At 38.4% G+C, this 15,173-nt stretch overlaps 1 protein-coding gene across 2 annotated transcripts in view; it reads left to right on the top strand.

Moving 5' to 3' along the window:
* The window catches only part of LOC145984281 (inactive phospholipase C-like protein 2), a 744,169-nt gene that overhangs the window by 662,366 nt on the left and 66,630 nt on the right, over positions 1-15,173 (top strand). For both annotated transcript variants that reach the window (XR_014441294.1, XM_083117918.1), the window contains exon 11: positions 13,823-14,003. Coding sequence is in view for 1 of the 2 variants with exons in the window: in XM_083117918.1 (XP_082974044.1) it covers positions 13,823-14,003 (181 nt within the window). In the remaining variant the exon portion in view is untranslated. The remainder of the gene's footprint in view (positions 1-13,822; positions 14,004-15,173) is intronic.

Genomic DNA, 15,173 nt, shown 5'->3' on the forward strand with positions numbered 1-15,173 from the left:
TCACTATTATATCGCAAGTGACAAAATTCTTTCTGAAAGAAAAAAATAGGTTTTCTAGTATTTCATCGCTGATGAGTACAGAAAGAAAAAGAGGTGAGAGAAAACGAAATGTGACGAAGGAGAGGAGAAAGCAAAAGGAGAAGAGGAAAAGTAGAGGAGAAGAAAGAAAGGATAGACGAGGAGAGGAGATGTTGTGAGGAGAATGGAAAAAGATTCTAGGGGAGATGAGGAAAATGGAGCAAAGAAGAGAGAAAAGGAGAGGAGGAGACGAGAAGAGGGGAGTGGAGAGTAAAGTAAAGGAGAGAAAAAGAGAAGAAGGAAAAGAAGAGGAGAAGAGTGCAGTGGAGTCGGAAATCTAAGACAGGAGAGAAGATACGAGGAGTGGAGATGAGTGGGATGGAGATAAGATGCCAGAAAAGTAGGGAAGGCGATATGAGATAAAAGGAGAGCGAGCAGAAGGAGGGGAGGGGAGGGGAGAAGGAGAAGAGAAGAACAGAAGGGACTGAAGAGAAGAGGTAGTTGCAGAAAATATCGTCTCAGCGTCAAGAATTGATGCATTGGTCAAATTATCGACATGAAACATTCAATAACATTTTGAAATGTATTGGAGAATAGTTCAGAGCAAGATAAAATCTTCCATGTAAGATCTTTGATTTTTACCTGCGATTATACCACTAAAAACATGAATGTAATTTGAATATTTATAAGAATTATCCAATTTTTGTCCACTTCTCGGTTCGTTGAAATGGAGATTTTGTAATTTAATATTTCCCCTCCCCCATCGTTAATTCCAAACTCAATCATTCCGTTTCACACGGCTTGGACAATGAACACAATGTGATAGGTCTAAAACTTACGAAAATTTTCTGCCACCGGAAGGGTTTGAACCTACGACCATCAGATTGACAGTCCTGAAAGGTAAACACTACCCTACAAGCTTTCGCTTCTGAAAGTAAGTAGAAGGAGCTGACTAATGTGAAATGTAGATGCAACTCTCCTCCTACATGTAATGTGCAAACAATACTTGTTTGTAACAAAGCAAACGAAGGCACGCGTAGTACGACTAGGCGAAAACATTTAATGGAAAATTGCACATGATGAAAACTTTTCATTCGATATTTGCGGAGGTATCCTTGCATTGAACTCGAGTGGGAAAAGGGGGTAAAATTAGTATGTCCTGAATTGCCACAAATATAAATAGTAATTTCATTAATATTTGTCAATGTCTTTGAAGCAGTACACAATTATCGTTAGAGTATCATAATTCACGATCTTATACATGAAAATATCCCTTTGAATGTGTGTCAATTCATTTATTTGTTTATTTTTTTTATAAAGAACTCTAACCAATAAACTACGCCCTTTGTTTCCCTTGGAGAGACAGTTCTTAATTATTCTGTCGCGTGAATATTGTAAACATAATCCTGCAAAAAGAAGTTCAATACTCTGATGTAGCTCTGTACTTCTAGAATTACTCAATACACATGCATTTGAAATTTAACTCTGAATTTATTTCTTCGTTGTTAGTATATCTAAGCTTGTGAATATACTTTATTTGTAATTTTATAACGGTTACATGAACATCTACGAAATAGTTCCTTATAATAACCTCCGGTTGACAAAGTTGCCAATATAAATAAATGGAATACAGATTGTCTTCGAGCTTACATTGTTAAAAAGGAACTGATACACGTATTACTATCCCAATACTTATTCAATAAGGTTTCTTGTTTGTCAGAAATTATGACAAACTATTGCATGTTGAGCTAGTGCCCACCTTTGAATGTGTGTCAATTCATTTATTTGTTTATTTTTTTTTATAAATTCCATATGCAGAACAATGTAGCCACTATACACTGCTATTACAAATAATGTTACCATGCTCTCCACACCTAGTATGGAGGATTGAACCTTGGACCGCTAACAGCCCAATCGAGAACTCTAGCCACTACACCACGCCCTTACCCTCAATTGAAACAACAATTTTTATGTATTCTGTCCCTCCAATATTGTAAATGTCGTTGGGTATACATGTAGTTGAACTTTTACTTTAATTTTGAATTGCTTTCTTGTAGTATAGCACATATCTTCGAGAAATAATTTTCGAAGTGATGAAGAAAAACGAGAATATTGGTAGTTGTGAAAATGCGTGTTATTTCTTCTAACTTATTATTATGATTAGACATTATTAATGGAAAATATCTAGAGGCTTGAACATTGCAGGACGATATTATTTTCCTGTAATACTGCAACAGACGAAATGCTTGTTTACTGACGCAAGTGTCGTGTTCAGAACAGTCTTATGAAATGTATTTTCTGTTGCGTAAGGTAACACGAAATAATTACACCGTTTGCGAACTACCAAATCTGCGCAACGTTAGACGTAAACAGGCGGAAAATTTTATTCATAAAATCACTTCACATTTGACAGTATTAGTCAAGAGAGACTCGTGGGACACTGTGTTAAGGTGCTGGAGTAAATACTTCTTATTTTTCTTCCTCAAAGAACAACAATTTTTGAAGTAGAGCAACAGTCGTTCCGCTCTTTCTTATTTCTTTTAAATTCTTCCACATTCCTGTAATTGGGTTAAAAATAAATAAAAATATTGCTTGCATTTCTGTCATTGACGTAGACCAGGCCCATATGTAGGATTTCTTTGAGGGAGGGGCCAGACCAAAATTTTTATATAGCTATATATATATGAGAGAGAGAGAGAGATATTACAAAATAGTTCAAATAGTGCGAGCGCCATTGAAAAGTCATGATAATTCTATCAGCTCCTTTTTAACAATGTAAGCTCGAAGACAATCTGTATTCCATTTATTTATATTGGCAACTTTGTCAACCGGAGGTTATTATAAGGAACTATTTCGTAGATGTTCATGTAACCGTTATAAAATTACAAATAAAGTATATTCACAAACTTAGATATACTAACAACGAAGAAATAAATTCAGAGTTAAATTTCAAATGCATGTGTATTGAGTAATTCTAGAAGTACAGAGCTATATCAGAGTATTGAACTTCTTTTTGCAGGATTATGTTTACAATATTCACGCGACAGAATAATTAAGAACTGTCTCTCCAAGGGAATCAAAGGGCGTAGTTTATTGGTTAGAGTTCTTTATAAAAAAAATAAACAAATAAATGAATTGACACACATTCAAAGGGATATTTTCATGTATAAGATCGTGAATTATGATACTCTAACGATAATTGTGTACTGCTTCAAAGACATTGACAAATATTAATGAAATTACTATTTATATTTGTGGCAATTCAGGACATACTAATTTTACCCCCTTTTCCCACTCGAGTTCAATGCAAGGATACCTCCGCAAATATCGAATGAAAAGTTTTCATCATGTGCAATTTTCCATTAAATGTTTTCGCCTAGTCGTACTACGCGTGCCTTCGTTTGCTTTGTTACAAACAAGTATTGTTTGCACATTACATGTAGGAGGAGAGTTGCATCTACATTTCACATTAGTCAGCTCCTTCTACTTACTTTCAGAAGCGAAAGCTTGTAGGGTAGTGTTTACCTTTCAGGACTGTCAATCTGATGGTCGTAGGTTCAAACCCTTCCGGTGGCAGAAAATTTTCGTAAGTTTTAGACCTATCACATTGTGTTCATTGTCCAAGCCGTGTGAAACGGAATGATTCAGTTTGGAATTAACGATGGGGGAGGGGAAATATTAAATTACAAAATCTCCATTTCAACGAACCGAGAAGTGGACAAAAATTGGATAATTCTTATAAATATTCAAATTACATTCATGTTTTTAGTGGTATAATCGCAGGTAAAAATCAAAGATCTTACATGGAAGATTTTATCTTGCTCTGAACTATTCTCCAATACATTTCAAAATGTTATTGAATGTTTCATGTCGATAATTTGACCAATGCATCAATTCTTGACGCTGAGACGATATTTTCTGCAACTACCTCTTCTCTTCAGTCCCTTCTGTTCTTCTCTTCTCCTTCTCCCCTCCCCTCCCCTCCTTCTGCTCGCTCTCCTTTTATCTCATATCGCCTTCCCTACTTTTCTGGCATCTTATCTCCATCCCACTCATCTCCACTCCTCGTATCTTCTCTCCTGTCTTAGATTTCCGACTCCACTGCACTCTTCTCCTCTTCTTTTCCTTCTTCTCTTTTTCTCTCCTTTACTTTACTCTCCACTCCCCTCTTCTCGTCTCCTCCTCTCCTTTTCTCTCTTCTTTGCTCCATTTTCCTCATCTCCCCTAGAATCTTTTTCCATTCTCCTCACAACATCTCCTCTCCTCGTCTATCCTTTCTTTCTTCTCCTCTACTTTTCCTCTTCTCCTTTTGCTTTCTCCTCTCCTTCGTCACATTTCGTTTTCTCTCACCTCTTTTTCTTTCTGTACTCATCAGCGATGAAATACTAGAAAACCTATTTTTTTCTTTCAGAAAGAATTTTGTCACTTGCGATATAATAGTGATATTTTTAATAATTTTATGCAATATTACTTGTTTTTGTTTCTTTCGCGTATTTTATAAATATCTATTGTGCATGTGGCAACCCTGAAATTGAGCCTAACTCTACACGCAACACACCAACGCCTTGTGTAAATTGGGTTGCCTAGTTTAAAATGTCGTTGTCCTAAAACTTTTGAGAGACACTGTACAAGTGTACAGTCACTACTTCGTTCGCTAGCTCCATAGATTCCCGGTACCGACTGTAACGAGAAACCTTTCGTCACAAAAAGCTGAAGCTGGTAGTCCGGGCTTCTTTCTTCATTAGAGACAAACCCGCAAAGGTACATCTTAAGGCGTATTCTTGGTGGCTTAGCCCTAGGCTCGAAGGATCATATTTCGACGTACCTTCACTTCGCGATCAAACTACCCTCGTTTTTCGCTTTACTATCCTCACCTGCGTCTATCCTCTCTCCCATGTCTCGTAGATTCATTTTCCTTTATAGCCCGTGGTCTTCCGTCTGGCTGCCAAGGCATTCCCATATTCTTCCCCTAGTCCTACATTCTTGAGCTGCTTTGGCGTTTTCTCGTTTCAAAAACTGAATTATTTCGAGATGGCAAAATAGGCTTCCCACGCAACTGTAGGAAAAGAAGCCTGGAGCCGTCATTTCTGCACTTTCTATACTAATTGTTATCCTCCTTTCCATTTGACGCTTGGTAGTGACAGTATTTGAGAATATGTTTAATATAAAATAATGTCCCTTGGCTTATGAAAGTATCACCACGTATGAAGTAGAGAATACAGAAAAGTCAGCAGTTTATTGTTTCTCGTAAGCCTAACACATATTATGGTTGAAAGTGTGAAACAACTGTCAAAATACTCGTCCGTAAGGCCAAGATTTTTCTTTGCTGCTAGTGTTATTTATTTCAAATTATAACTCACTTCGAACAATATATTACCTATTTTCATTGCACTCTTAATAACAACTATAAACATTTCTTTCCTAATTTTATTTTCTGCTTGATATGATTAATATATCTCTCGTTATATTTTCATTGCCCCTATTCTTTGTTATTATTGTACTTGGAAAATCAAGTAGGTTATACAAAATAAATGCATATTGTAATTGAATCGCGAAAATCATATTATTACTGCCATGACCGTGTGAAGATTGTGTGATTATCACATGAAGCATCTTATTGGAAATAGAATTAAAGTTACGACAATCGTTTGAGTTGTTGCTTCAAGTCCGCTTTGTGCACAGACAGGCTAATCGGGACCGGACCGGCCGGGAAGTGGGATCGGAACTACCTCTACGCCATAGGAGAAGCACTATAATGGCAATCTTTACAGAAGTAAAGGGAAAAATAGAAGCCGTAGAAACAAATTTATCGCCGGAATCAGCGGCGTATATATATTTTGCACTTAACGATTTTATTTCTGGGGTGCTCTGTATCGGTCGTTTTCTTCGCTTCAAACCATAGATATTTGTTTGCTTGATTTTGACACCAATGTTTGATTTTTGTCTTCAGAAAACCCTGAAAATCATAGTTTTTTGTGCACCCTCAGGTTGTCCCTATCTGCAAGTAATTACACATATTCTCAGCGCCTTTTGTTTAGCATTGAAAACAAATAATTGATTGTCCTCGTAATATGTAATATTTCGCGAGTCAGCTGTTTTCGTTTACATTTTAAGATATCTAAGGCATGAAAGGCATTTTTTAAAATGAAATTTAGTATTTTGACATTTCTCTTTTTCTCTCTCCATCTTGCACATCTCTCTCGAATCTTTGAATATTACTTTTTCTTTCCTCTCTTGCCTTTTTACCCTTCTCTCTCACCATCTTTTGTCTCCTCCTTTCCACCTTTGTGTCCCTGTTTCTCCATTATCTCTCCATATTCTTTCTATCTTCCATTTCTCTCTCTTTTCTCTATCTTGTATATTTCTTTTCTCTATATAGTGTTCTCGTTTTTCTTTACTCTTTTTATAATTTAACTTGTTCTATCTCTGCAACTCTTATTCTCTATCTTTCTCACTTATCCCTCTCCAGCTCATTCCACTCTCATTATCCATGTCTCTGTACCTAGTTTCATCGTTCACTTTCTTATCTCATTTTCTCTTTCTTAGCGCCTCTCAACATCTCGTTTTCTCTTTCACCCTTTCCACCTCATATTTTAATTCTCTCTCTCTCTCTCTCTCCACCTCCCATTTCACCCCCTCTCTATTCAGCTTGTACTTTACTTTTATCTTTAAAACTCTCTGTTTCCTCCTCACTCCGGTACGCTCATTCTCGTTCTCTCTACCCACCTTTCTAACATCTTTCCTCTCTAACTTTCTTCCACTCATGCACCTTTCATTTCTCTCGCTCGTGCTCGCCACCTCTCGTTTATTCCATCGCTCTCCACATCTCATTTTATTTTTTCCCTTCGCATCATTGGTTATTATTTTAGCTCTCCTCTCCCCACCTCTTACTTCCTTTATCCAACTCTCTCGTTTAATTTTCTTTATGGCTATCTCCACCTTCTATTTTCTTTCCCTCCCAGTCCATCTCACACTCTTTTTCTCTCCCTTCCCACATCTCACTTGCTTTGTCGCTCTCTCCATATCCCATTTTCTTTATTGAACTCCCAGTCTCTCATTCTTCATCGCTCCCTTTTTAAATCATTTTATTCTCCCCCCTCTCTCTCTATCTCCACCTCTATTTTTATATTATTTCCCTCTTCCTCACTCTCCCCAACTTTCAATCTCTCTCCCCACGTCGTATTTTCTTTTTTCTGTCTCTACACATCTATTTTTTCCCTCGCACTCTCCAGTCCTCAGCCTCGTTCTATTTAATTCTCGTTTGCTTCCTTTTCATCTCCACCTCTCATTTGCTTTACCGGTTTCTTCACCTTTCAGTTTTGTTTCCCTCTCTCCAAATCCGTTTATCCCTTTCCACCCCCTTCTTTTTCCATTTCTTCACCTTTGTTTTTCCTTCTATCTCCCCTTTTCTTCTAGCCACCTCTGTTGTACTCTCACGTCACCTCTGTTTTACCCTCTCTCCACATCTGTTTCTACCTCTCTTTCCTTCTCTCCATTTCTGTTTTATCCTCTAGCTACATCTCCTTTACCTTCTCTCCATCTCTCCTTATCCTCCTCTCTGCTTCTCCTTTTCTTTTCACCTCTGTTTTTACCGCTCTCCACCTTTGTCTTTTAATCTCTACACCTCTCTCTTTCTTCTCTCCACTTCTGTTTACCCTCTCTACACCTCCTCTTTTCCATCTCTCCATCTCTGTTCACCCTCTCCCTTTTTCTCTCTCTCTCTCCAACTTTGTTTTACACTCTCTCCAACTTTGTTCTTTCCGTATCTACATCTCTCTTTTCCCTCTCCCTCTGTTTTACTCTCACTTTACCTCTGTTTTACCATATCTCCACCTCTGTTTTACCTCTATTCACACTTCCTTTCCCTTCCTCTCTGTGCTTCTAGTTTTCTCTCCCACACTCACTGCTCTCTCATTTTCTCCTCTCCCCACTTCTCAGTTTCTCTACGAATCTCGTCCCCTACTCCGCATGAAAAGGAACAGTTAAAGAATGCACGGTTTTATTATTTTGTTTGTCACTATCATAAGTGGTTTTCGTCCATATAAGAACTAGAAAAACAGGGTAATAATATAGAGGCTACCGACACCTCCAAACCATAACTCTTTCTCATCCGAAAATTTGTGGCCAACCCTTCCTTGCGATCATCTGTTTTGCTTCCAGCACCTGTATCCCTTAGCACCCCCACTTCCCCTTTACTTTCTCAAGGTATTTCGTATGAGGGATCGATCTTCCTCCCCTTTTAATAATCCACCTGACGTCACGTCTGCGATTGTTCTTCCATCTGTTGGCCGGCTTGGAAATTACATTTTGATGCATGACGTTACATCTCACTCGTGGTGTCTTTCTGTTATTAGTTTTCCTTTGTTTCGTTTTTTTTAATACCAACTTGTAATCATTCTTTTCGGATGGAAAGTGAGACAGGTACCCCATTACCTTTGTATTTTACTTTCTTTCGCTTTTCTGTTATTTTACGCAACTGTTCTACCTCGGGTTAATTGCAATAATGAGTTTAAGGCCTCCCTGGTAGGGTATTGTTAACGTCGTCGCCTTGTAATCCTCCTGGGTTCGATACCCGGTGGAGCCGGCCCCGTGGCGGAGTGGTTAGCACATCGCGCTACGACGCCAGGGGTCCAGAGTTCGAACCCTTTTCTTGCGCATAGATGTTTGTAAGTGTTCATTCATCAAGTTCATCATATCATGACTCATCTCCATATTCGCAAATTAGCCAAAAAGTGGCACAAAAAGCGAAGTAAAATAAAGCAAATCAATCAATCGATACCCGGTGGAGGCACATTGTACAGTGGTTTGGATCCTATTTTAAACTCTAGATCTAGTCTCGATTAGCCTATCTGTGCATAATATAGACTTAAGACACCTCAAATTGTTTGGGAAAAGGCAAAACGTGGACAATACACGTATAGAGTGACCACAAGGAAAAAAACCTTGGACGAAAAGTCTCCGCGCAGCTTCCCCTTCCTCCGTTCAGCTCGGGCCATAAGGAAGCATGGTCCACTCTCCCCCTCCCCTCCTCGCGGGAGTACGGTACACAGGACTCGCGGGTCTACGCAGGTTGCTATGCTTGTGGTTCCACTTTATAGCAATCGTTTCGGCTCTCTCTCTCTCATAGAGAGAGGGGTGGGAGACGGTGTTGACTTGCGATCTCGCCACCGAAGTTCCCTAGTTCGAGTCCCGGCCTAGTCATAAGTGTTCTTTATGAGTGTCCCTTCATTAATTTCAACTAATCATCACTCCTCATCGTCGCGATTAGCCATTAGTGGTAGCAAGGCGACGCTAAATTAGAATATAAATAAATACAATGTAAACCATAGGTTCATATTATTTCACTTCACGCTTGTATAGGCGTATGGAGGGGGTGGGCCCAGGGAGTCCGGACCCCCCTCCCCGAAATTCCTTTTTTTTTAATACTATTGTAGATTCAGCATACTTTCCATGAGACACTTGATGTGGCAAGTATAGAAAATTCTCTTTGTGTGCACGATTTGTGGATTCTCAAAATAACATCCACTAAAAGTTGTTTTTAGTTTCACAGTGGGTAGTGATATACCAGCTGGAAATCTGACTTCAGTTAAGTGGAGCTATCCGATTGAACCACCCCAAGCAAACGATCTTCTATCCGCAGTTGAAAAGGGGACTTTCTTAATTGTACTCTGTAAAAAGGTTTTCAGTTTTACTGTACAGTTTTCAAAGTATTTAGAGCCCTCATCACAATTTAGCATCTGCTCTTTCTTAGCCAAGAGACGTCACAGAACTGCATCAGAGACTTCGGGAGATTTAAGATGAATAGTAGTTCAGCCAAAATATTTCAAACTGTTTGTGAAAAGCTTCAACAGACATTCAATTCTGAAATTACGATTCCCCCCCCCAAAAAAAAATAATAAAAAAATATCCTCGTACTATTATAGAGGGCACACCATTGTCCTTGGGGATGGGTACCGCTGACTGGACCCCCCCCCAAATTTACTTTGTGGATACTCCCCTGCCTACGCATAGATGATAGATGTGTTAACGCATAGACGCACAGCACTGGTTATCACCCCGTATCACCCGTTCTACCTGATGTGTCCTGCAACTCCATCTAACGTCGAGAAGAGGAACTTCATTGGAAGCTGAGGAAGATCAGCTTGCGCGAGCACATTCCTAGTCTTTTGTAGTCTTGTGCTTCGCAGCGTTAAGAACGTAATTTTTAGCGCTCGCTAGTGAATTATTGCAAATCGATAATCTGTCCGAAGCTGTTAATATTGTTTCACGGTTTAATGGATAATTAGGCTATAAGTCGATTAGCATAGAGGGAAAATTGTCCCCAGCTACGCGGGGCAATTTTGAATTTCACGTCAAGGTACGCAAGTTGAAAAGCAAGATCAGAGAAGACAAAAGCGCCTTTGTTACTTGCAAACGTGTCAGCATCTCGCTTTCAAGTGTTGTAATTATACTTTCACTCAATGATTGTGTTTTTCTCGTGAACGGTAGCAATAGACTTGCTAACACCAAATCATTTTTTTCAGTCCTCACTAAACGCAACTCTGTAAAATACATGCTCAAGTGACGCACCATCAGTGGCGTGCCAAGGATTTTTGAAAAGGGGGGGGTTAAGTATACTTTTATTTAGTAGTCTGCCCTCACGTTGGCATTTTCCTACTTTTGACTTTTTTTTTTAGGAATAGGCTACTGGGCCACAGAGGGGTATGACCCCCACCAACCCCACTTGGGCACGCCACTCCGCAACATACATTTTCAAATTTGCATAACAGACAACTTCATGCCGACCTCTGTGGCGGAGTGGTCATCACAGCGTGCTGCGACGCCAGGGGGCCCGGGTTCAAATCCCAGTCTGGGCGTGGGTCTTCTTTCAAATTCATGATATATTCGCTTATCCTCGTGGTCGCGATTAGCCAAAAGTTGAAATAAAACCGCTGAATAACAGAAATCAAATCAAATCAACACAACTTCACATCGTCTGTAAACCAATAAAAACCGGAAACTGTGTAGCTTCTCATGGCATTTATCAATTCCTAATGTCACGCTTTTTGGTTTAATGTGTTTCTTGATACTGCACCCTTTCTCTATCTCTCTCTCTCTCTCTCTCTCTCTCTCTCTCTAAACTACGAGACAAAGTTCAAAATAGAAACGTGAAAGTTCGTCTCTTCGTTCAATTTGTGTAAAGATGGGTTCATTTCGTCTGAACCTGCAGTGTAAATTAGAATCCGGACAACAAAAATTTAAACCAGCTGGAAAATAGAGAGGTAACAGTTATAAAAAATATATATAACCTACGGAGCAGGAATCGGATTTTTATAATCTAGAATAGAGTTGAGTTGTTTCCAAGTCCACTTTATACACAGTAAGGCTAATCGGAACTGGAGCTGCAGTTTAATGTGGGATCCGAACCAGTATGTGCCTCCACCGAGAATAAAATCAGGGACCATATGGAGGCCCTAAAATGTATTATAGACGTATATTGACTGGTTATATTTTAAGATTACAGAGTGGCTTCTCACCGGGAATTCCTTAAATTCGGGAAATTATGCGTGAATTATTGGCTCCGGGAATTATGCGTGAATTCTGCTTGAATTTTTCTTTTAGGCGTGAAAAATTGAAACTTTAAGTAATCCAAATCCCATTGAATTTATACATATTTATTAATGCCCTGAGGCAAGTTTTTCACAGTTTAGCATCTATTTTTATCGAGGAAGGAAAAGAAGAAAAAGCTGCGTGGAAAATAAAACAGGAATTCTCTTAATCTGTTTGCTTTGTTAGTGTCCTTTGCAGAACACTATATCTGCCATACGGAAGATTATTGCAAGATAAGATATCTTGAAGTTGATTTTTTTTACTATATTGATTAGGTAAATTTGAAATACTCATACAATTAACAATTTTTCGTACATTACTATATCCCGTAACATTTGTGACTTGTGTTTGTAGATGTATTTCTAGTCTGAGTATGTGAAATGGAAAATATAAACTCTGCACTTTAAATACAGTATATATACCGTTCAATTGAATTGAGTTTGAGTTTTTGGATACATTGGAATCGCACAGACCCTTTATATATTTAATACATGTGTGTGCGTATGTGTGTGGGTCGGTGGTGAGAGGCGGTAATATGTAAGGTTGAAATCAGAGGCGAGGTCAGGTCATCGGGAGATGCGGCGATGACCAAGCAAAATACTAAAAATATTGCATTTTAAATATTTTAGAGAAGAACTAAAAATAATAATAATAATAATAAGTCAGGATATTCTCATATTTGTGCGAAATAAGCCTAGCGACAGCATGAAACAGTTACGCAAGAGATTCGCTAAGTTTAGCGCATCGAAATGAGGGTCAGGTACTATAGTGGAACCACAAGCAAAACAACCTGCGCAGATCCGCGACTCCTGTGCACCGTACTCCCGCGAGGAGGGGAGGAGGAGAGTGAACAATGCTTCCTTATGGCCCGAGCTGAATGGAAGAAGGAAAAGCTGCGCGGGGACTTTTCGTCCAAGGCTTTTTTCCTTGTGGTCGCTCTATACACTGAACCCTCCCGCGAAGTTTCCTATTGAAGGTAATGGTGTTCAACTGCCCAGCTCATCGCGGAATGATGCGAATCTCTGGTCTCTGCCGGTGCCGAGAACAGACGAATGCTTCCGAACAGGCAGACCCTACGACAAGGTCCACCAACCTCTACTTCCCCCCACTCTTGAAGGTCTGGGTCATAACAGGCATTTTTTTCAGCCCCATCCCCATGTTTACAGTCACACGATAGTTTTTCTGGAGTCATCAATATTCTTCCGAGTGCCCAGTGGCGTGCTCTAGGAGGGGTTGGTGAGGGTCATAATCTCTGCTTAGGCTCAATATAAAAAAAAGAACGTCAAAGGTATAGAAAAAGATGGCAGAAAAGAGGAAATGGTTACTAAAAAAAAGTACATGTAACAACCCCTTTCGAAAATCCTGGGCACGCCACTGCGAAGGTCCGCTATTTCCACTTGTTAAAAGGAAAAATATATATTGAACGATATAATCATATTTAATAATTCTCATCGTATGGTATAGATTGATTGATTGAGTTGGTGTTTTAAGTCCAATTTATGCACAGGAAGGCTAATCGGGACTGGACCTACAGTTTAAAGTGTGATCCAAACCACTATGTGCCTCCACCGGGAATTGAACCCGGGACCCCTGGATTACAAGACGACAACGCAATGTATGGGATAGAAATATGTATTTTGTAGACTAAGATCTGTGGTATGAGCTTTTACGTTGAATGGAAGATGACCTTGGCGTTTATCGCAGAGAAATATTGTACCCCCCTCCTTTGAAAGATCGACCCTGACGTTTAGTAAATTTTGCGATGACTACGTGAATATGTCACGATTCGCCACTGGTTGAAATAGAAAAAACATCAGCTTGCACCCTTGAATTTTTGAACAGTTCGCCTTGAAAACCGGAATTTATACTTAAATTTTATCATGGTCCTAGAGTAGCGACCCTGATAACTGAATCAAAGATGGAGTAATTTGTATCTCTCTGACTTTCCTTTCAAAATTATTCTGAAAAATATTCTGTATAAATCATTTTAATTGTTTAAAACTTTATCGAAATTTGTTTCAAGTCCACTTCATGCTTACATAAGCTGATCAGAACTGGACATACAGTTTAAAGTGAAATAGAACCACTGTTCAATATGCTCCACCAGGAATCAAGTCCGAGACCCCTTGATTACAATGGAACACCATCACAGAGGCTCATTTGAAGTTTGTTTAATGATGATAATAATTTAATGGAAATCTTTCTTTTCTTTCAGGGCAAGAAGCATCCATTAGATTGGAAAGATGATACCGGAGATGTCACAGATGAAGATGAAGGTGGGGAGACGAGCAAAAGAAAAGAAAAACCCAAAAAAGTTCCTCTTTGCAAGGATCTGTCAGAACTTGTTAGTCTTGTCCGTGCACGGTTTATTGACTTCGCAACTTCAAGACAAGTTCGTGAGTATATCTTTTATTATGTAGTAAGCATGCTTTAGAGCAAAATTTTTACACATGGGAACTGCCGATGTATCTATTTTGGAGTTCTATGTCTTTATTTCTTCTTTTATTATGATTGCAACAAATGAGGCACAAAGTTCTCATAATAAAAACAAATTTAAGCTCCAGGGGCAAATGTTGGAACAAAATACTATTGAAATAAAATGAATTATATTTACCTTGTGCTTTACAACAAATTCAGTCTTCACCCTAAATGAGAGAATGTTATTGTGTGCATCATTTAATCTATCACATTCTGTGTCTCAATATGTGCTATAAATATGACAGTAATCCACTATTTTGGTTAAAATTCACAATGCCTCTGAGGTCACATATGTCTGAAAGCAACAACCACATTCTATGATTCATTATGCAGCATGTTTCAAAGGTATGTTGGGAGGAAATTTATTATATAAACTTTATTATTATATTATATATATTTCATGCACTATTAATGTTGATGGTACTGATGTATCAAGTACATGTAAGGCCCAGATTTTTATATAGTCAAAACATGTGAAACATGTACATAAATATGTTGAAAAATCACTTAAATATATAAAAAAAATAATATTATTTGTCATTTTCCGGGATTTCCTATACATTCTTGTGCTATTTTTGGAAGTTCAAGTTCAGCTGGATTTCTGAGAAATTCCATAAGGGTCACTACCTGAACTCCTGACCTGCTCAAACTATTCCCAGAAGCAGCAGGGATTATTTGAGAAATCTTACAGCAGTTACAAAAAGAGCACACACAAATTTCTGAACATTGTCCGAAAAAAGTTCTGTCAGTGAAAGTAAGATAAATCACAATCAGATAAAAATTACAAAATTTGTAGAAAAATTATAATTTGAAGGTGGGGTTCCAGAAATACATCTGAATTGATGAATGAAAACTAGGGAAATGGTGCAAAGATTGCATTTTATATGAAAAAATGCACAAAACATTACACATATAATATGTAATTACCTCAAAATATGTCAAAAATCTGTAACATGGAACTCATGTATGTAGTTTCCAACAGTATTATTAGCCGACAAATGTATTTTTCTTGACTACATACAAAGGAAAAAATATGTAATTACATAAAATTGTTGTCTGTGGTAATAAGCAGCAGCGGCTGCTGGCTC

This window comes from Lepisma saccharinum, chromosome 2 (assembly GCF_977018435.1).
Source record: "Lepisma saccharinum chromosome 2, izLepSacc3.1, whole genome shotgun sequence".
In the NCBI taxonomy this organism is placed as follows: Eukaryota; Metazoa; Arthropoda; class Insecta; order Zygentoma; family Lepismatidae; genus Lepisma; species Lepisma saccharinum.